Source organism: Panthera pardus, unplaced genomic scaffold (assembly GCF_024362965.1).
Source record: "Panthera pardus isolate Hobbes unplaced genomic scaffold, ASM2436296v1 HiC_scaffold_11, whole genome shotgun sequence".
Lineage (NCBI taxonomy): Eukaryota > Metazoa > Chordata > Mammalia > Carnivora > Felidae > Panthera > Panthera pardus.
This window is the reverse complement of record NW_026526666.1, coordinates 35,091,598-35,114,595: the sequence shown is the minus strand read 5'-3', so window position 1 is coordinate 35,114,595 and position 22,998 is coordinate 35,091,598. Positions and strand designations below refer to the sequence as shown.

General features: G+C 39.2%; 1 protein-coding gene across 12 annotated transcripts in view; it reads right to left on the bottom strand.

Annotated features, from left to right (window-relative positions):
* DDAH1 (dimethylarginine dimethylaminohydrolase 1) overlaps positions 1 to 22,998 on the bottom strand; it is a 241,762-nt gene that overhangs the window by 15,099 nt on the left and 203,665 nt on the right. For all 12 annotated transcript variants that reach the window (XM_053893063.1, XM_053893065.1, XM_053893059.1 and 9 more), the window contains 2 exons: positions 17,866 to 17,939; positions 16,921 to 17,040 (listed from right to left, as the gene is read on the bottom strand). In XM_053893063.1, coding sequence (XP_053749038.1) covers positions 16,921 to 17,040; positions 17,866 to 17,939 — 194 coding nt within the window. The remainder of the gene's footprint in view (positions 1 to 16,920; positions 17,041 to 17,865; positions 17,940 to 22,998) is intronic.

Sequence of the window (22,998 nt, the reverse complement as noted above, 5' to 3'; positions counted from 1 at the left end):
AAATAACCTTTAAGAGCACAGCTAATGAATGGTAAAATGTAGTACAGGAATTAGGAAGTGATAAGTTTTTAGTATTGTTTTTAGTATAATTTATTTAGTTTTAAGTTCACATAATTTAATGTTTTAAGTTTATTTATTTATTTTGAGAGAGAGAGAGAGTGAAAGCAGGGCGGGGGGGGGGGGGGCAGAGACAGAGAGGGAGACAGGGAATCCTAAGCAGGCTCCTCACTGTCAGCACAGAGCCCAACAAGGGGCTGAACCCACAAACTGTGAGATCACGACCTGAGCCAAAAATCAAGAGTAGGATGCTCAACCGACTAAGCCACTCAGGCACCCCTACATAACTTAATTTTTAATAATGGCTGTGTTTAACAACCAGCTGGCAAAATTCCTGAAAATTTAACAATTGGCTTTCATAAGCTGGTAGGAGGTGGTTCCAGCGAACCACTGCCCTACACAGGAGACTTCACAGTTTTAGAAGACTTGGTTCCTGGATGTTAGTATGAGTTGGCTTTCATTAAAGTTACTTTAAGTAGCCCTACAGCCTCTTTGTTAATGACACAGATAACTTTAGGTTTAAAATTTGGCTCATATAACTTTTGCTTCCTCATGGCAGACAACAATTGGGGATTAACCTTCAGTGGGCTTATGAAACTCAAGAACTCTTGGAAGGGTGGCAACTGGGTTTGCTAAAGAGGAGCCTAAATTCACTGATGCTCTCAAACATGCCAAGAAAACGTGGAAACGCTTTCCCCTTTTCATACTAACTGGAAGCCTAAAGTCTGATTGTCCTATATGTCAAGAATGAAATGAGAATCCATGGTCTGCATTCTTAAACTTGGCACCTATTTAAATCATTGTTTTCCCTTTAAATCTTCTGTTTTATTTCTGGTTATTATGCTATCCTTCATGCATCTTTGTAAGCCACTTTTACAAAATGAGGTGAGGTAGGAGTATATAATTTCAGACAGTTCTTCTAGAAACATATTTTTAAATTATAAACAAAAAACTAATTATGAAGAAAATCATAAAACACAAGCTTTTTGTAAAAGAACCAACTATGAAAAGTTAAGATTCTAGTGAACTTAAAACAACCATATACTTTTGTCAAAACTCATTGAATTGTACATTTAAAGTGTGAAGTGTATGAAAATTAAGTGTTATTGTATGGAAATTATATTTCAATAAAGCTAATAAAAAAGACTGAAGTCTTCTTTCTCCCCTCTCTGCCACATCTTACTTGTCTCCTTTTTCCTATATGGTAGTGACATGGGTTCATCAGATCTTTTTAATTAAAAAAATTTAATGTTTATTTATTGTTGATAGAAAAAGAGCACGAGCGGGGAAGGGGGAGAGAGGGAGGGAGACACAGAATCAGAAGCAGGCTCCAAGCTATCAGCACACAGCCTGACGCGGGGCTCGAACTCACGAATTGTGAGATCATGACCTGAGCCAAACTTGGCTCCTTAACCAACTGAGCCACCCTGGTGACCCCTTCAGTGTTTTTTTTTTTTTTTTTTTTAAACATACATACTTGAAACAAAATCTGCTTACCCTCCATTGAATTTGTCAGTAAAGGAGTCTGGACATCACAGGTCCAGAAGCTCCAACTCCATTTCCTTCAAAGGCTGGTAATGAAAATCTCTAGAGGTGGGTGCCTGGGTAGCTCAGGCATCCAATTCTTGATTTCGGCTCAGGTCATGATCTCATGGTTAGTGAGTTCAAGCCCCACATCAGGCTCTGTGCTGACAGTATGGAGCCTGCCTGGGATTCCCTCTCTCCCTCTCTCTGTGTGCCTGCCATAGTCATGCGAGTCCACACGTGCACTCTCTTTCTCTCTCTCTCAAAATAAGTAGATAAACATAACAAAAGGAAAAATCTCTAGAGGCTCTGTACCCACGAAGGCAATTACATGTGGCCTTCTTACTCAGTTTCTATAATCATCTCATATTTATTACGTTTTTGCCCGTGTGGTTTTGCCTAAGTGGTTCCAATACCTGAAAATAGTATGTTACACAAAAATCTAATAAACGTTGGTACTGTATATAGCTACTTAATTCCTGGCTCCTGAAAAACACTCTTGCTAGCACGGGCTACTTGATGTTCAGGAGTCACTCCTGTCCTTCATCAGGCATAAGCACCTTAACTATCATGTGCTCAGAAATCACAATTTCTGTGAAATAGGGTTGACAAATCTCATTCATATTTTAGGACTGGGTTTCTCAACCTCAGCACTCTGGATATTCTTTGTTTATGGGGGCTTCCTGTGCACTGTAGGATGGTTAGTAGCATTCCTGTCCTCTACGTACTATACTACACACCCGCAGCATCCACTCTCCCACCCACCATGCTGTGACAAAAATATCTCCAGATATTACCAAATGTCCCCTGGGGGGCAAAGTTGCCTCTGGTTGAAAACCAGTGTTTTTAGAATAAAGTCATCAAATTTATTTATATTTTAGGAAAAGAGCAGATGGTTATGGCAAAGAGGAGGAAAATTAACCAGAAAAAGAAAGAAATCAAATTTCCAAATAAGTATACTATTTACTCTTCAATTCTTCCTCTGAATTAACAAGAGCCCTGAAAAGAAAGAGATTAGTGTTTAAGAAAACAGCTGTTATCCCCATATATCTTTTCCCAGAAACCAAAATACCCTGTAAATGACTACAACCAAACCATGGCTAACGGAGAAAACAGCCATCCTCATTTTTCCTACTCTTGTGTGGGGAGTTACCTGGCTTTCTGTGTTTCAAGTTTTATGTTTTGAAATGGGGTGGGGGAGAAACCTTGTTTCCTTCTGGATATGGCCTTTGCTAGTGTCAGACAGTGAATGTTGATAAAATAATCTGAGCAGCTGGGGAAGTGGTGTCATTTTATAGACTACTGAGAATCATAAGTTTGAGAACTAGGCACGAATTTGGAAATTATCAAGCCCATTTCTCTCCTTTTTTTAATGTTTATTTATTTTTGAGAAAGAGAGAGCGTGCATGCAAGCAGGGGAGGGGCAGAGATGGGGGGACAGAAGATGTGAAGCAGGCTGTGCGCTGACAGCAGTGAGCCCTACGTGTGGCTTGAGCTCCTGAACTGGGAGATCGTGATGTGAGCCGGAGTCAGACGCTCAACTGACTGAGCCACCCAGGTGCCCCTTACAGAAATTCAGAGAGATGAAAAACTGACTTACCTAAAAGCACACAAAGTTAGTGAACTGCAAAGTGAGGACTAGATCTTAGCTCTCCTGCCTCAGTCCAGGCTTTTCTATTGGTCTTAGTTTGTTGGAGAGAATTTAAGTGGGACAAGAAGGAACAACACCAACTCCTCTCCTATCTCCTCCTCCACGTCCACTTTAAGGGGGTCTCTTTTCTCTACAAGATCTAGATGAGAGTGTCTTGCACCTTATTCCTTGATTTGTGTAACATTATAGAGAACCAGTGGTTCTCAACCCTGGTTACACACTAAAATCATCCAGGGAGCTTTTTAAAAAGTACAGATTTCTGGACCCCAACCATAGAGATTTTTTATTTAGTTGGTCTGGAGGGAGATAAAACAACAGTATTTCTATTTAAACACTTCTCCCAGGTATCTCTACTATGTAGACAGGATCGAGAACCAGTATTCTGTGCCCTCTCCATAATCTCTACCAATCTTGGGGGTAAATAAAGAGTGAGAGGGGAAAGGAGGCAGCTTATATTCTCATGTTATCTCTCGTCCTAGCTTCCAGTGAATTAGATCCATTCAGAGGTACAGTTATTTTATAGGTGCTACCCTTCTTTTAAACCATGGCAACATAAACAGGGACCTCAGGCTTCCTTTGATTGCCTCAAAAAATCTTATTCACATAGGGTAATAGATTTTTCTCAAGTTTGGCAGGTTGGAGTACTGCAGTAATAAGAACACTTAGAATAGAGAACTCTGGTGTTCTTCAAAGACTTGCCAACCTTGCCTTGTGCCTCAGGCCACTCCTCACTCCCTTTTTAATTCTCTCTCCCTGTCTCCACGTTCCTAGTGCTTCTAACAAAGGACATTTGTTTTTGCTTTCTCTCTTGCTGTATTGTCTGGCGACCCCAAGCCTTCAAGGATCCCACCTTTCACCCCAAAGGAGTTGTATGTTCCTAATAAAGACAATTCCCTCCTTCAGAGCAATTCAGGATTTGCTTCCCCCACATCTATTCTTTGCTATCTTCCTAACTACCCCACTTTTCATTTGCATATCCACACAGCCCAGTGTAGCCCACATAATAAGGGGAAATTAATTCTACCCTTGACTCTAGGCCAGGGACTCCTTTCTTGGTTCAGAATGCGTCGTGTCTCAGTAATATTTTCATGGTGCCTCGAGGCCAACAAAACCTAATCACAACCAAAATAAACACAATACTCCTGTCCAAAGAATACCCTGACACTTTTTGTTTATTAAGTAGTTAGGTCCAAGCAATCTAACAGTAGAATTGTGTGTGATGTCTGACAGGTACATCTGTGCTATTTTTGAAAATTTAAAATAGGCCATGGCCCCCCCCCCCCCCCCCCCCCCGTGAGTTTGCTGCAGTGTCTCAGCAGGCCTCTGTGCAATCAGGGAATTGTAGCTCCAGTGTAATTCACCCCTTGTTTATAGTTAGTGGTTCAGGGATGGGCAGACGCCCAATTCAGACTAATAAGAACGGACAAGATTCGAAGGAAGCGTCCTTACTTTTCTAAGAAGATTAATGTCTCTCTTCCTGAATACAGGTGAGCAAGCATGTAGTCAGAAAGCTGCTGGCAGTCACTGTGCTGCCCTGAATAGGAGCCAGCTTTATGGTGAAGTGCATCTGTGTAAGGTGAAGAAGAGAGACAAAAGAATCTGGTTCTTTGATGGCATCATTGAGCAGATCAATCAAACCTACTGTAAAGTCTGCATTACTTTAGAGCTATGGGGACCAATAAATCTCCGTTGTTTTGACAGCTTGAATTTTTCTCCTAATGCCTAATGAACACGAACAGCCTTCATCAATCAGGACTAAATTTGGCTATAATAGAAACTACCTGCTCTCCAAAGAGATTTTAAAGAGTTTATTTCTCTCTGATAGGAGAGTTTTGAGGTTATAGTGTCATCAGGAGTCCAGGGTCCTTCTAGCTTTTTGCTCTGCCATACCTAGGATCTAGCCCTTGTCCTCGTGGTATAAAACAGCTGCTGGATGCTCCAACCATCACATCCCCTTTTCAAGCAGTAAAATTCAGGAAAGGGAAAAGGGTACAACTCTTCCCTTTCAGTCCAGATCCTGGATTTCACAGCCAGAACTTCCACTTTTATCTCATTGGTAATACTTAGTTTCATTGTTATAACTAGTACAAAGGAAGCTGAGAAATGACTATTCCAAGTGGCAATGTGCTCATTTAAAAGGAAGGATGGGATAAGAAGCTGGAAAAGGCCACTAGCTGATAGTCTTTGATTGATTCAGAAAGTAATATACATAGTTTTACCTTTCCATTATATATATTTTGATCCCTTGGGCGATTGACATACTAATTGAATTCGATTAAGTCGAAGTATCCAAGTCATCCCGGAAGGACAGACGATTATTGAAAAGCTTCCAGAGAGGCACAGTTACACCACTGGCCGTTTGTGCAGTGTTTTGCAGCAGTGCTTGGCGGATAGTAGATGCTTAATACACATTTGTTAAATGTTGAATGAATGAATAATCTTTTAGCAATGCATTTCAACATTTCAGTAACTATTAAAATACTCCTAAAGTCTCCAGAGGCAATTTCCTATAAGACACACTTACTCAGAGCTCAACCTTTAGTGAAGAGCAATGAAGAGTTGCCCATCAACACTTGTGCCATATCCTGTGCAATCAACACTGGTTACTGAATCTCTGACTTTAATCACATTTGGTTGCTCTCCAGAAGCCCTTCTCAAATTCTCCCTAACAAGCTGAAGGATGGGACCAAACTTCTTACCCAAACAGAGATCTGGGTTTCCTTCCTCCTTCCACTATTCCTACTTGAAGAATTTAGTATCATGTTTATTTTCAAGCCAGAGGATGGTAGAGCTCAGAAGAAATGTAGACTTTTCTATTCAAGTCTGATGGCCTTTACGCCTAATGAGAATTAGAACTTGCTTCAGATACATTGTTTTTAATAGGCAAGTGTTATCAACAGAGAGAAAGGCACCAGATGTAACACATGATATGTATCTTTTACTCTGTAAGCATCCCCCCCCCCCCACTAAAAAGATACATCATTTTAGAGAAAAGTTAGCTGTTCATAAGCATTCGTATTTCAATCATCTAGTGGAATTCTGCATTGTTTTCTTTCCCACGAGAGCTTTTTCTCTGAAGTGCCAGTTATTTCTACTCAATGTGATATTATTCTGAATGATAGCAGGTGGCATTTTCTGTTCACTCTGTGGATTCCAGACAGAGCCAGTGTTTCTCACAGTGTGATCTGTGGATTACCTGCATCCAAACCATGCAGTGGTTCCTGGGCTCCATCCTCCTAGTCTTGTTGAATCAGAATTTCTCCTGGTGAACCTCAGGAATGTGACGTGCATTGAAATGTGCATTTTGGGTGATCCTTGGGCATACTAAAGTTTAAAACCCAGTAACTTAGACTTCTCAAATTAAATTAACATGATTTTCACACCGAAAAGGTATTATTACTGCTACTGATATTACAACTACATGTGAGCTATCTTGAGCTCTTATCACTTGCCAGAATGTGGATGGAAAAACAAATGAGTGACTAGAAAATGTGCACGAGATGTAATAGATTCAACACCTTTCATTTAGCTTCCAATTGCCATTTTTTGGTTTTTATTTTATTTATTTATTTATTTTTTGGTTGAACTCTGTATGATGAGTCACCTCTGGATTTGTGGTCACAGCTTTGAACTTAATTCCACTTCAGAAAGAGATTAAAAGGGAATGGCTGTTGTAACATATTTCCAAAGCTTCCTTTTTTAACATCTGCAGACAGATAGTGTTTGAGTAATAGTGGGCCTCAACTGCAGCATCCAGTGATCATAAATGAAAAGTAAATTTAGAAATATTCTTTTTCTTTCAGAGAGAGAGGGGGGGGGGTTGGGGAGAGAAAGAGAGACAGAGAGAGAGTGTATGTGCACACACATGCATGTTGGGGAGAAGCAGAGGGAGAAGGAGAGAGAAAATCCCAAGCAGGCTCCATGCCTAGCACAGAGCCCAATGTGGGGCTGGACCCCATGACCATGAGATCATTACCTGAACCGTAATCAAGAGCCAGATGCCCAACCAACTAAACCCTCCACGTGCCCCAGATCTAGAAATATTCTTACAGATTGCTGGACTAATATGACATTTTGAAAGATAAAAATAAGGAGAGATAGTGATTTTTAATAGCACTAGAAACACTAGTGGAATGGTTTTGCAGGAAGGTGGTGGCAAATTTAATCTGTTTCTCTTGCATGTCGTTATTTCAAAGGATGGCCTAATTCTGGTATTGTATGAGGTGGTATGGATGGTTTCCTTAGAGGCTGGAGAATAATTCATGGTTAACATGTCCCTTCTAATTTAGGGTCTATATTTTACCATATGCTTTATTAACCTTCAGCCAAGCAATAGGATACTCATTAACACCTCAGGCATGTAATACATGTGATTTCCACAGAGAAACAGTAACCTAAAACTCAACCATCCTCCCTACTAGCTCAACTGATACATTTCCTAATCCCTTCAACATTAAGGGTACTGGTTTTGGCATGGCCCAGAGTATCACATAGGCCGTGCTGTGATGCATCATTTCAGCCTGTGACACAGAAATCATCCTAGTTTTTTTTTTTTTTTTCAAAGGAGGGGGCCAGTCTCTTGCCAACTCACTTCAGCCAAAAAAAAACAACAGGACACTGCTGGAGATGGAGGGCATGTAAATATTGAAGTGATTTTTTTGGTGTGCCTTGAGAGTGAGTAGATAAAGATAAAAAAATAAATAAATGGAAAAGAGTAAAGGACAGAGACTCCAAATTTGGATGAGCCACAGACTGCTGCCAATGGAAAGTGAAATGGGAGCCAACCCCCTTAGTGTCTTAGGAGCTTAGACATCGGATGTCTACCCGAGCCACTTTCAGTTGAATATGTCTGAGTATAGCTCAGTTCCCAAAATGTGAATCTAGGTCAGTGAAATCCAGCAACATACTTCTGCCCACTGATCTTCTATAGTTTGTTCCTGCGTGGAAGGGGAGGACTGAGTTCATGGTCCTCATGATAGGTCCTCCCAGATAGGGAGAACTGGAACTCTTTTCCCAAAATCCCACCAAAGTCACCCATCTGGTAGTCATTTCTGAAGTCATTTTGTTCATCATTGTCCCCTAGGACCTAGTACAATGCCTGGTACAGAGTAGGAGTTCTATAAATATCTGTCAAAGTGCTGATCGGCTCCTTTTTTCTCCCATGCTCCTCACATCCCTCAGTCACAGTGTTCTATTACTTTTCTAAATGGAACTCAGCTTCTGTACGGCCCTTTCTATTCTCATGGCTATTTCCCTCGTCCAGACCTCCTCTTCTTTATTTCTGGACTGTGTGATGGCACCGAACTAATTTTATTCCTCCTAATCTTTATCCCTGTTAAATCATCACAGGCATACTGCCAGATAGATTTTTCTGAAACACCACCTTCAGCTTTTACACCTCTGCGAAAAACTCTGAGTGCCTCCCCACAGCCTGCAGGTAAGAAATCCCTCACTCTTTGACTTCTGGACCAGTCCCAACTTATGTCTGGAAACTTAACTTTCTTTCCCTGCACCCAGCCCTTGCTTCAGCCATTGTCTATGGATCATAAAATAGACATTTCCCTAGTTGTCCCGTTCGTAATAACCACTCCTTCTCTATGGCAGACTTGCTGTTCATTCTGGTCTACTCAGACTTTGACTCCTACCTCCTGTGATCACTCCCCCCTTAGTACTCCCATCCTCTCTATGAGGACCCTGTACTTATTACTCATTTATCTTATGTTACACTGTGACAGCATTTATATCTTCATGTCCTGTCCTATTTCTTCAATCAGACTGGAGGGACCTTGAGGGCAGAGACTGTTTCTCACTCATCTCAGTGTCCCCTGTGCATGGGGAAGTATCTTTCATATAGTTGCTGCTCAATAAAGAATTGCTGGGAGCTCATCCAGCAATAGGAAGCTCAAGCTTCAAGCTCAGCTGTGACTCTTTTTCCACTGCCCCGGTTTTATTTTTTCAATTGTGTTTAAAGAAGCCTTTCCGCAAAAGGGACAGTAACAAGGGCTTTTGGGAGCTTCACCTTTTTTTCCTATTAGATTTTTATGTATAAAGTACAAAATGATGTTTGTTAGATATCCAATTTGATAGTTGGATGCCATTGATGCCTCCTCAAAGAAAGATGGAATTAGGTTGGAGTCTGCTGTGGTTTTCTATCCTCAAACAGGCATGAAGATATTCAGCTAAGCACAAGTCTTCAATCACCCACAGCCATCGAAAGAACAATGTAACAGTGATCAAAGAGTCTACAGTCAACCCACTTTGGAACTATCCCTGTTCTGGTGCTACTTTTTGCCAGGTGTTTGCACATCCACATGTTCAAGACACAGTCCTTTACCCTGAAATTTTCAATGGAAAAGAATGAAGCTCTCATTCTTTAGTGAGGCTGATTCAACTTTGTTTAGAATGAGATTGAGTACAGGAGACAGGGGTCACCCGTGGGGAGAGTTGGTGGCAGAGCCAGAATGGCAACCCATGGATTACCCAAAATAACAAAGTTATCTGCTTAGTTCTCATAGCCATTTTGGACCTTTGGACAACTATGCTTCTTTACTAGAATCAACAAATGATTATTTATTTATTTTAATGCTTATTTTTTTTTTTTTTTGAGAGAGAGAGTATCAGTGGGGTGGGGCAGAGAGACAGGAGGACAGAGCATCCAAAGCAGGCTCCAGGCTGATAGCAGAGAGCCCAATGTGGGGCTAGAATTCATGAACCCAGAGATCATGCCCTGAGCTGAAGTTGGACGCTCAACCGACTGAGCCACCCAGGTGTCCCAACATACTATTATTTTCAAAGGTACGTTCTTTAATATCAGTAATGGTGTGTGTAGTTTAACCTTTTTGCCTCTTTGGCACAAAACTTCACACCTTGAGATCAGGTCCTGTTAGGTGTGTGTGTGTGTGTGTGTGTGTGTGTGTGTGTGTGTGTGTTGGGGGAGGGGGTATGGAAACGTGAGTCAAATGCAAATATCCTGCCCTCAGAAATTGATAACAGCGATTTTTTGGTCACTTGGAATATTTTAATAAGGAATTTCAGCATGCCAAATGGATTAAATATTGGCATTCAAGCTATTACCCAGTTAGGTGTTATATTTTAAGTTATGCAATGTTGAACTCCAGGCAGCAAAAAGGTAAGGAGTTTCTAGCTTTTGATGGCTTTAATCATGACACTTTCTCTACTTTTACTGCTAGGCAGAATGCATACTTTTGCACCTACAATGCATAGTGGCTGGATTCTTCAGGTGTGTGTTATTCAGGATTCTAAGCTAGGTGCTTTTGGAAGTTGCAGAAATCCATGAGGGCAGTGTGGCTCTCAACTTCATCTGTGCTCCTAGATCATCTGTGGAGCTTTTCAAAAATGCAGATGCTGGGGCTTGAACCCAAACCCAGAATGTTAGGGTTCTCTGGGATAGGTCCAGGGCAGTGTGTTTTCAGAAAGTTCTGCAGGTGGTTTTAAACCACACTTCTCATTAGAAAACACTCATTTAAAGTCACTTAGGCCTTTTCTTTTGTAAGCAAGAGTCTTGAATTCAAAGGCCCATTCAGAGGACATTTGTTCGCTCACACAACAGATGCTTGATTTCCCCCTATAACATCCCATAAAGTCTATTGAGTATTTTTTGATGTCCCATCATATAATGGACAGAATAAATGGTCCTTTAAATGTAATTTCTTCCTCTGAAATTTTCTTGAAACCTCAAGAGAATAAAACCCTATTATTATTCCCTTTCTCCTACTTGGCTAATTTTGCCTTCTTCCTGCCTTGGAACTAGTGCTGAAATTCAGCATGGCTGTTTTGGTCTCACAGCTTCAGATTATTTATGGCCCTATCATGCCAAAGTATTTTATTTTGGCCACCCCAGCCTTGTTGGCATACAGCTCTGGGAATATCGTCAGATAAGGCAACCGCTGCCAGGAAAAAAGCATAAACAGTTGTTACAAACTCAGAGGCTATTTGGTTTTCTGTTAATTTCTTAATTCAGGCATGGTAGATTTTTTTTTTAAGTCATTGTTTTGTGGGTCTCATGAATACAACTAGAACAGACAACCAAATAAGAAGACTAAATTAAACCTACAATGGGACTGTCAGCATATATTTCACAGAAGAGACCCAAAGTGGGAAATCTTGTGGCTACACACCATAATTCCCTGTGACAACAACAACTAGAAATGCAAAGTCTTTATTTTTCCATTTCAATCACCCTGTTGATACTAGTTAGGTCTCATTCTGTCTTTTGGTTTTTGCTATTTGTTGTTCCAGTTATCATCAAAGGAAATTCCAGGCAATAAAAAAACATACAAAATCCAAACACATTAAGGGTTTTTCCATTTCTTTCTTTATGTGACCATCTATAAAATAACATGGACATTTTTGGACAAAAAATCAATGCTGACGCTGAGTCAAAACGAGAGGAAATACTGTCTGAGTGACCTCTGTTATATAGTTAGTCATTCAAAAGAAAAAACATGCTTTGTGCTATGGAATTTAAATTCTCTGCGAAGCAGCCCATGTCCTCATTCAAGAAATCTTACAAATGCAGTTAGTTATTTCAGGAAGTAGATAAGAAACCAAAAGACATTTCCATCGAGATACGTTATGAGCATCTTAATTTAAAATTACAAGTCTACTGGATTTCCACTTACTATATTTCAGCTCCATTTACATGACAAGGACCAAAAAAAGGAGTGGTGAACTCATAATTCTTTTCTTACCACATCCTTTTAGTACTTCTATCAAAAGCATTTAAAAATAATAATTTGTTGTGATACAAAAGAATGGAATTTTAATTTTAAAAAAGGCCAATAAACAAAATTGTAGATGCCAAAAGGAGCAAATAACTGGTTTCCCTGAGGGGTTAGGAAGGTGAGAGCACTCCGCTTGCTGCCTGGCCAGCAGATGGCACAGCCCCCCCAGCTTGTCAGTTCCACGGGGCTTCCCGGTTTGAGCTTCCTCATCTCCCTAGTTTTGGGAAAATTTCAGCTAAATGTCACCCTCCCTCTTACTCTGCCTCCCTCCCTTTGTCTTTCCTTCCTTTCTCCACCTCCCCCCGCCCCCCCCCTTAATTGACTGGAGGACTGAATGCCACCAAGGAGACTGAGTTAAAAATCAATATAGTGAGTCCCTCCAGAGGGCAGGAATTACAGTCTGTCCTCCTATGACAGAGAGCATGTAATTAATCCAGGTTTCTGGAAAGCAAGTCGATTTTGGAATGGATCTAGAAAAAAAAAAATGGATGAGATGTGGCACAAATCTACTTGTTGTCATGTCTTTGCCTCCCCAACTATATTGAGGTATAACTGACAAAACTTGTATATATTTAAGGTGTATAAGGGCTGGGGGGAGGGAAAATGGGAAGATGTTGCTCAAGGGGTATGAAGTTTGTCTTTTTTTTCTTCATTAATAAAATAAAAAACAAGCCTGTCTGCAGGAAAGACAGGAATCATGTAGCAGGTAAAGTAAGGGTTTAAGGGTTAGACCCAGATTTTGGAAAATTACTTTATGTAACTTAATTTCAGCCCACTTCCAATAATACATTATATACATAATTCTGTAACTTTAAAAATTATAAATACAAAATAGCCCACTGGACCACAACTCTCTTACCTCTTAAAGTTTTGTCTTTTGTTTAACTTTAAATGAATGAAATAATAGAATACGTATTTTTTGGTGATTGAATTCTCTTGCAGTTAGAAGGGCAGGATGAAGGTATAATTGCCCAAAGGCATGAGCAGAATTATGGAAAGTATGGGGAAAAAACTGTAAAATGGACAGGTTGCTCTAAAGATGAATTTTGCTTAGATAATAGTATTTCAAGGGTAAAACTTGATGTTAAATGTCTTTAGGTATTTGTTCAAATCAACCTAACCTCCAGCACCTTGGCCATATCAACAGGAAAATGCAATAATAATATATCCTTTTTTCCTTCCTTTCATTATTAAATATACTCTGTGTTAAATGTGTATTAAATGTGCCCTGTATTAAATGTGTTCTGGCTTTTTAGCAGAGAGTTGCTCAAGTCTTCCTAGACTGATGATTTCATTTAAATATACAATGCACACACTGTTAAATCTACTACAACCTAGACAGATATGATGACTATCTCCATAAGATCCCACTTCATTAACCAGAATTGATTGCAACCCATTACAAAGTGTTTCAAATGCAATAAGACTAACCAGAAACCCTTGGGCTCTCAGCTTTGCATGAATATGTAAGAAATAGTTTTCTGGCTCTGAAGGAGGCAAGTATTCCACAAGCAGTGACAGATGTGGGAAGTATTCAAGCTCTCAGTGTGTGGCACAGGAAGGCATGATTCACCTGTTTAAGTGCTATGCCCTTCAACGAGATGCCCAAATGGCCACAGGCTTCTCTACAGAGACATCAAGATTTGCAAGGGAAAAACAGACATCTGGGACCAAACTCACATCTTTCCTGATGGGTCAGATCCTGGACACTGCAGCAAAAAAAATGGGAAGAGGTAGTGGGTAGTTGGAGAGAGGAAAGGAGAAAGAGGAAGCCTAGCCAGAATAATTTTATGGCAAAATAATTGGGAAAAGTTTTCCAATTGAAAAAGAACAGGTATAGAGTGAGGTGGGCAACTGGGGGGAAGAAAATTAAGGCTCAGGAAATCTGATTCCAAAACCCCGAGATCGTATTCAAAATGTTTTATTTCATCAGATCTCAGTATTTTCACCTGTCAAATGGAAAAAAAATATGTGTTCACTATGTGCAAATGATCTATTTGTTTCTATCCATTTGTCTTTCTGCCTATCTATATCAGTATTGATATCTCCAAATTAGTAGTAGGACTTGCCACACTATCAACTTTATTGACTTTTCTAATACAGAAGCCAAAACTGTTCTCAAATAAATAAACAGTTCAGTTCACTAAATCTGAATTTCACCAACCCACCTAGTTCCGACCTGAGAACATGCCTGCATGGAGATCTCACTATTCTTACTTTGTCCATCTGCTTTCACTACAAATAAGAGAATCTTTTTGATGCTAGAAACATGGCAGGTAGGCATTAGCCAACTCTACAGGCCTGTGGCTTAGGAAGCACATTTGCTGATGAAAAACATGATCTCCAAAGAGTGAATGCCTTTCTAGTGAGGATTATTTATAGCTTCTGACACAGAAGGTTTCAAGTATAGAGTGAGCAGCATTATTAACACTAACTCAAATAGACTCTACAGGAAGGAGGACTGTAAAGTCCACATAGGAGGCCCTTAAAAGATGTGACCTTAGAGGACTTGACTTGACAATGGGAAGGGAAAGATGAAGGGAGAAAAAAAGGTGGTGAGTTACTAAGGCATACAATGGGACTTGGGGCTTGGCTTTCTTTTCCCAGGTTATCAGTGGTCCTCTTTTCGGATTGCAAGGTATTTCCCCTTCATCTTTTTTTTTTTTTTTTCAAAAGGAATGCTGGTTCAACATCTCTAAAGCAATACAAACCCTTCTCTTCAGAAGCCCATGTTCAAAAGCCATGTTTCATGGAGAAAAACTCATCTTCTTCCTCACTTTTAAGTCCCTACTTCTTCAGACTTCATCTGCTCCATCCAGTTGTATCTCCCAGAGCTCACAGGAAAACTCTTCATTGGTTAGACTAGTTTGTATGTGTCTGGCTCAGTCTTTACTTATACTGTGTCCCCACCTGGAACACTGTCTCACTGAATCCCGCCCTGCCAAATCCTTTAAGACCCACATCTAGGCCCATTTTTGTCTGTGAAGTTTTCTCCCAATATCTAGGCTTCAAGGAGCTCCATCCTGTCTTGTGAAAGCAGTCAGGACTACTTCACAGAATGTTTTGTTAGTTAACCATAATTGTATTATTTCTTAATTTGTTAGATGTTTGCGTCTTCAGACTATTTGAGTAAGTGACCTATCTGAATTAGGGACCAAGCTACTTGAGTTAGGGATCTAGTCTACCCAGAATGGCAGATGGGGCTACTTTTTGTAATTTGTCTACCCAGAAGAGGTTCCTTCTGCTAATTAACACAAGAGCACAGTATAAACCAGTTTCAGCCCTCTCCCTCCCTTATACTCAATTTCAGACATGTGCTGACCAACCCAGCTGCCATGGATAAACACCACAGTTAGACCCTGAGGAGAAAAATAATCTTCCTAGATCCTTTGAGTGATACCATCCATCAAATACTTTCTTTCAAGGCACCACCTTCTTTATGTGTAAAGTTGACATAGCCATCCAGATGAAGCAGAACAAAAGAGGGAGCATAGAAAAAGCCACCAAATTCAAGTTCTGAGGCAGGTTGTTTAGCAACAATTGTTAAAGTCCTAGAAATACAATCAAAGATATGGTATGAGAAAAGGAAGATGGAAAGGCCAGCAGAGCTGGCTGAAGAAGCTGCAGAAAATGCAGGGGGAAAATTCAGTAAATGGCAGGCAATGATTTCTTCTGAGACAAACTGCGCCAAGTCTAGCACTCAGGTAGACAAGTAAAGACCTAAAAGGGCAAAAAAATTAATTGTGCACCTTGGGGCACAGACTTCCTCTCTTTGCCTGAGAAGAACTTCTCTCTTTAGTCCTTCAGTAAATCATGAGGAGGGGGTGGTAATGTCAGCCCACCATTTAGTGCTAGCCTCGGGGCCTGGGGTGAGTCATTTGATCTAGTTTTCATCTGCAAAATGGAGATACTATCGCCTCTCTCACTTATTTATTCATCCATTAACCTGATTTTTATTAAGGGCCCACCATGGACCAAGCACAAAGGAGAACAATAGTGAGCAAAACAGACATAGTCTTTGCCCTGAAAGAGCGTCCAGATGATCTCACGGGACTGTTAGTTACAGAGAAGGAACGGGTCTTTGGACTATAAAGCACTGTAGCAGTGGAAGGTTTTCTTCATTATCAATGACTTCCACTATTGACCTAGCTGTGTGATTTGGGCAAATCACAATTTTTCTGTGCTTTCCTATTCTCACCTGTGAAATGAGACAAATTCCTGTCCTAAAATTTAAGTGTTCTAAATGCAAACAAAGAAGTTATGGTTTTTATGTACTTCTCAATCATGCCTTTCTAAAAGATCATTATCAAATATTTCAGACATACAAAAGGGTAAGAATAATAGAACAACCCCTTGTGTACCAACTATCTTACTTAGGAAAAGTGCTACTGGCTGCATGTCTTCCTTTTTCCAGGAGGAAATAACTGTGATGAGTTTGGTATTTTTTTTAATTTTAATTGTTTTTAATGTTTACTTATTTTTGAGAGAGGAAGAGAGACAAAGCATGAGTGGGGAAAGAGCAGAGAGAGAGAGGGAGACACAGAATCCAAAGCAGGCTCCAGGCTTTGCACTGACAGCAGAGAGCCTGACACAGGGCTCGAACTCACAGATGGTGAGATCATGACCTGAGCCGAAGTCGGATGCTTAAACGACTGAGCCACCCAGACGCCCTGAGTTTGGTATTTCTTATTCTGTCTGAATCACGGCCTTTCTAGGAAACCTGGTGGATGAGTAAGAATGCTTCACCAGTGATGAGTTCTTCCAACACTTAGGTGTTGCTGGTTCTCAATGAATCTGAGGTCACGATAGTATATCTGAGAAAGTTCCAGTACCAGCCTATTCTCTTCCCCCCAATCCTGCTTGCTGCCGCCCAGTAGACAGAATTAGAAAAAAACATGTGGTAGGCATTGCCTGTTGCATTAAGAAGCATAGTTTTATTTCTACCTTTAGGGCCTTCTGTGCAGATTCACTGGATCCAATTGCGATTAGGTTAGGCCCAGCCATGCTGCAGAAACTCTTCAAATGCAAAGCATCAGCCACCGGGACTGTGGAGACTGCATAGTCCTATGCGTATAATAGAAACAAGCAGTTTGGCATTGCAGAATAATTCTAAAACCGATTTAAACCTGCCCCAAATATGCCTATTTCTAAAGAGGGTGCCAGGGGCCCTGAATATCTGGAAGAAGAACTGGGACCTGTAGGTTTTGGTATTGCCAATTAAATAAAGACTACTTTTAAGAAGAAAGTGCAGAGACTTCTCTCAGATATGTGACTGTGTCAACACCTAGCTTTGCTGCTTGATCTACGGAGTGGGCTACTCTGGAAGGATATGTCTGAAAATCCTGTGCAAACTAGAACTTCACACCCTCAAGATGGAAAGAGCTTCTTGGGGTTATATCCCTTCCTAAGCCGTCTGGTGAGTCAATCTATTAATAATCAATAGAGTAAAGGGACCATGAGAGGATGTATGTGCAATATCTAGCACAGCTTCCAGCACATAATAGGTACCCAAGTACAAGTGATCCTTGATTCCAATCCGAAAAATCTACACTTCATGTTAGAGTTAGCTGGGTCCCCAGAATTTTTTTGAAGTCATTTATTGTGCCAGGAAATCTGCCAGGTGGTTGCATGATTATACACTGAGAGAAAACAGAAGACGTCCATGATAACTTTGTCTTTTGTGGCTATGGTAGCCCAATGCAGCTTATTTATTGAGAAATTTGAATTTGATAACTCTTAAAACTTCTAGCAAATGTACAAATATTAGGCATTTTTTTTGCAAAGCTGGTGACATATAGATACCATTATTCATGACATACTGATTCAATGTGTCTATGAATATTTATTAAATAATTACTGTATGCTGGGCATAAATTATCCTTTACCTACCTTAAAAGTATCAGCCAAGATTTCAGCACCTCGTTGATTTGTCCTTTTGGAAAGGCCCACAAAAAATTCTCTGCCTATAATAAATGTCATGGAACATAGTGAGTATGTGGCACCAGTGACAGCACACTATTTCTTTATCTGTAAATAATGACCTTAAAGCACCACACAGTTCTTTCCTATCACAGAAGGCAGCTCTGCTTGTACTCTGACCCCTGCTCTCTTTACACTAAACTGATTTCAAACCACAGTAAAACCTTGGATTGCAAGAAGCTTGTTCTGCCAAGTGTTCTGTAAGATGAGCAAACATTTCTAATAAATTTTAATTTGATAAACTAGTGATGTCTTGCAATATGAGCAGTACAAGACGCCGAATGTCATGATTGCAACTGAGCCAATGGTTCTTGAAATTCCCTTTGATATACAAGTGCTTTGGATTATAAGCATGTTTCCAGAACGAATTATGCTTGCAAACCCATATTGTCCTTAGAAAAACCTTTTTCAAATTCACAGATGTGGAAAATAGAACAGTGGCTGCCAGAAGTTGAGGGGAGGAGGAACTAGGAAGTCAGTGTTTAATGGGTATGAAGTTCCAGTCTGGGAAGGTGAAAAAGTGCTGGAGATGGATGGTGGTGATGGTTGCAACACAGTGTGGATGTACTTAATGTCTCTGAGCTGTCCACTTAAAAATGGCTAAATGGCAAATTTTATATTATGTATATTTTACCACAACAAAAGAATAAAATTTTCACTTAGGAAATAATAGAATTAAACATATTAATGTGTAATAAAAAATTAAGTAATAGCAATGGCATGTGAGGAATGCTTCCTTCCCCTCCCCCCACCCCCAATTAATAATTCTAGGCACTTGTGATGAAGTCGGATTCCCTGTCTTATAATGATGATGTAAAGGCTGAAGAAACTATCTGGGTAAAGCAAGTTTAGGGCTGACTGGTCTTCAGGTCTGACTTCTAAGAGATGTCCTTAAAACTTTTATCTTTCGTTTCAAATCAAAATGCCTATCTACAAAGTACTACAGTTTAGGAGAATGGAACATTCTACTTATTTGGCTTTTCTGAAATTCCATAAATATTCTTCTCAGAAGGCAAAACCCTAAATAAAAATGGTCTCCAACTTAGAGGCAAGCAAACAATTATAGTAGATTGCATTAGGCAATATATAATTGTGGGGGTTTTTAATCTCCCTGAATACTTTGAAAAAGAATTATACATAATATGTGAAAAAATATTCAAATTGAAATCAGTATATAGTTTGATCCAGAACATTAGGGTAAAGTATAAGAAGAGAAACCATGTAAAAAGAATTGCTTGATAGACTTTATAATGTTACAACTTTAATCCTCATGATGTCCTTATAAAATAGGTAAATGACATAGGTCAAATGATGTTATGACAAGTTAATGGCTTATTCTGTTGGAAGATGGGAAGATTCCTTGGTGGTATACTGACATGTATTTTTTGGTTTGTTTGTTCGTTTTTGTAATGGTATGTTTATGTTGTCCCTTGAGAAAACTCACTACATACAAATCAAAACTTAACTAAGGGAAAGGGTCTTTTATTTGACAAAAGTATTACTCACTTTACTAAAAAAGTCAGCTGAAATTTAAAAAGCAAATTTCTTTAATTCTTTTAAGACAAAAATAGATTTATAAATTAGATTTATACACAATTTTTAGGAAAAACATCTAACGGATTAAGCAAATTTAAACAAATTTATAATGGGGCTTGCATACTATTTCTATTTTAAAAGACTAAGGTAGCAAAGTACAAAGAAAAGCAAACTTGTCTCTTTAAAAAGTAAGTTGGACTTCTGTTTCTAGCAGTATGGTAGACTATATCTCCTAAATGGCCTTTTTGATGTAAGTAATAACTTCTAGAACTGCAAGATTAAAAAAAAAAATTGTTGTTGTCGTTACGTTTCTTATGTCATCTTTTTTTCTGTATCAACTCACCCTCTCACCTTATTCTTTTACAGAAGAAGCCAGGTCATTTGTCCTATTGATGATCCTACAGCCTGGATTCGGCTGGTTGCTTCCTTGTGTATCATCTAACATGAAACTGTTCCTTTATCCTTTGTATTTTCAGTAAACTGATAGTTTCATGTAGATGCTTAATTAGATCCTTGTTCAAAAGATTTTTTTTTGGATAGGATTACTTCTGAGGTGGGGCTGCACTATTGCAGCACATCATGAGGCACATGACTGACTGCCACGTTTTCAGTGATACTAGAATAATCTGTGTGTTCCAGTGGTATTTTGGAAAGGCCAACAAAAAATTCTCTGCTTAATAAATGTCAGCCTGATTCCTACATTATAAAGTTCTCCGTCAAGCTTTCATATAAAGGTTTTAACATCGTGTGACCATCATTACACAGATCCATTAGTTTATTAGGAATCTACATTTACGGGCTAGAATTCTAAAAAGAAAAACTTTCTTAGCCAAGTATTTGGTTTACTTGAAATAGAATGCATAAAGGAAACACAGCTAAATGCCTGAATCTTTCCTTCCCTTATGAACTATCAGGGTAATGAGTTGGGTGTCCCTGCAACTTGCAATAATGATCGATATGTTTTTTAAAGAACACAAATGAGTCAAAGAATAAATCGTAATGGAAATCAGAAAACATTTAAAACTTAATGATAGCAAATATATATAAAAACAGGAAGGATTCTGCTAAAGCAGTACTTGAAAGTTACAACAGCTTTAACTACTTGCATTAAAGATGAGAAAAGTTTCAAAATTAAAGAGACAAAATTCTAGCTTGAAATATAAGAAAGAAAGAACAGAATAAAAACAAAGAAATTTGAAGGAAGGAATTAAAGACAGAAACAGGAAGAGAAAAAGAAATATACAAGAAAGAGGATTCAACAAAACCCCAAATTGGTTCTTTGAAAAGATTAATGAAATCAACAGATCTCAGACACAAAAGAAAAAAGAGAAGGCACAAATAAACATTATGAATGAAAAGGAGACATAGCTATAGTGCTATGCAGCTTAAAACAGATAGTAAGAAGATATGAATAAGTTTATACCCAACATTTTGAAAAGTTAGATAAAAACAAAGTATTAGAAAACAGAACTCTTGAAAACTGACTCAGAAAACCCTCAACAGTCATGCAATCATTTGAGGAACTAAATCAGTTTAAAATCTCCCGACAGAGAAAACTAGGGCCTGTTTCTAGGTAAGTTCTACCAAAGTTCAAGGAATGAACAATTCAAATAGTACTGAATCTAGGGAATGGAAACATAGGAAATATTCCCAATACATGTTGTGAAGTTAAGATAACTCTTTTACCAAAGCCAGACAAAGATAGCAAGCAAGAAAAATTACAGGTCACAGAAACAAAAGTCTTGAAAAAAAAAATTAACAAACTAAATCCAACATTGTAGTAAAAAGAGAATATATCACAATGGAGTTTGACTTCACCCCAGGGATGCAAGACTGACCAATATCAGAAAATTAATTAGTGCAATTAATCACATCAGTAGATGCAAGAAAAAAAATCACACACATTTCACTGGAGTAAAAAGTTTATCACCTGAAACTCCATTTCTAGTTGTTTACTTGAGAGAAACTCTTATACACATTCCCAGGAGACACACACAAGAATGTACGTAGCAGCACTGAAGACAACAGACAAAAACTGGAAAACACTCAAATATACATCAGCAGTAAAATGAATAAATTCATCGTGGTGTAGTTTTTCCATGGCATACCATATAGCAGTGAAGACACTAGCTACACACACCAAGTTGAATCAAAAACACACAAATCACAGAATAGTTCCTATAGTAGGACTCTAATCATACAAACCTGTAAGACAAGCAAAACAAAGAGAAAAAAAAAAAAAAAAGAGAGAGGAGGAGTGGGGCTCCTATGGTCCTGGCAATTTCTTAAGCCAGGTGGCAGGCACTGGGTGCTCATTTTATCATTAGTCTTTAAGTTGTACATAAACATTTATAACTCTTCTTTAGTTGCTCCATATTCCATAAAAATAGAAAAATAAAAGTAGAGGTAAGTTGGTAAGTTGATGATTATTTAAGAGAAATAGGATTGAAATAATTTCTTCCAGTAGCTGCTCGCCTGACTGACAAGATTCTCAGCAGAACTGGAGTGGGAAAGCTGCTTTCCTTCTGTCCATTTCTTGATCAGTTGTGTTTTTTTTTTGTTTGTTTGTTTTTTAGTTCCTTGTTTTTTTCTTTAATTTTTATTTGAAAGAGAGAGAGCGAGAGCATGCGCAGGGAAGAGAGGCAGAGAGACAGAGAGAGAGAGAGAGAAAGAGAGAGAGAGGGAGAGAGAAGGGGCGGGGGGAATGCCAAGCAGGCTCCACACCAGCATGGAGACTGACACAGGGCTCCATCCTGCAACCCTGGGATCATGACCTGAGCTGAAATCAAGTGTCATCCAGGCACCCTTCAATCAATTGTTAATGAAGCTCTGAGTTACAGAAGGAAGAGGACCCAGAAAATGTGGAAAGTGCTACCTGACTCTGCTGAATCCAAAAATTGAAGGGCACCGGGGTGGCTCAGTCAGTTAAGTGTCCGACTCTTGGTTTCAGCTCAAGTCATGATCTCATGGTTTGTGAGGTCGGGCTCTGTGCTGGCAGCACAGGGCCTGCTTGGGATTCTCTCATTCTCTGTCCCTCTCTCTGCCCTTCTCTTGCTCATGCTCTCTCTCAAAATAAATAAAGAAATTTAAAAAAAATGTTTAAAATGCCAAATTTCATGTTATATATATTTTACCACAATTTAAAAAAAGGAAAAACTAATTGAGAGGTAGGAAATAGAAGGCAGGACCAGACATCAGGTGTAAATGAGGTGCCAAGCAGATAAAGATCTAATATCCCAACAGGATCTCAGTTTTGAATAAAATAACTTTCAAGATATTAACTTAAGGATTGAATGTTACCAAAAAAGTGCTTACAGATAGTGATAGAGGCAAGCCTCGATGCTTAGGTGCTTAATTAGAAGTTGGGGCAAAAACGTTAAGGTTGAAATGCTGTGGAAAGACCTCTGACCAGAGGAAGAGGTTCTTGGCATAAACTGTGCCATTACACTGAGAAAATTTCAGGGAATCTGTTCAGTTCAGCTGGTGAGATAACTAGGTGGCTGTGAG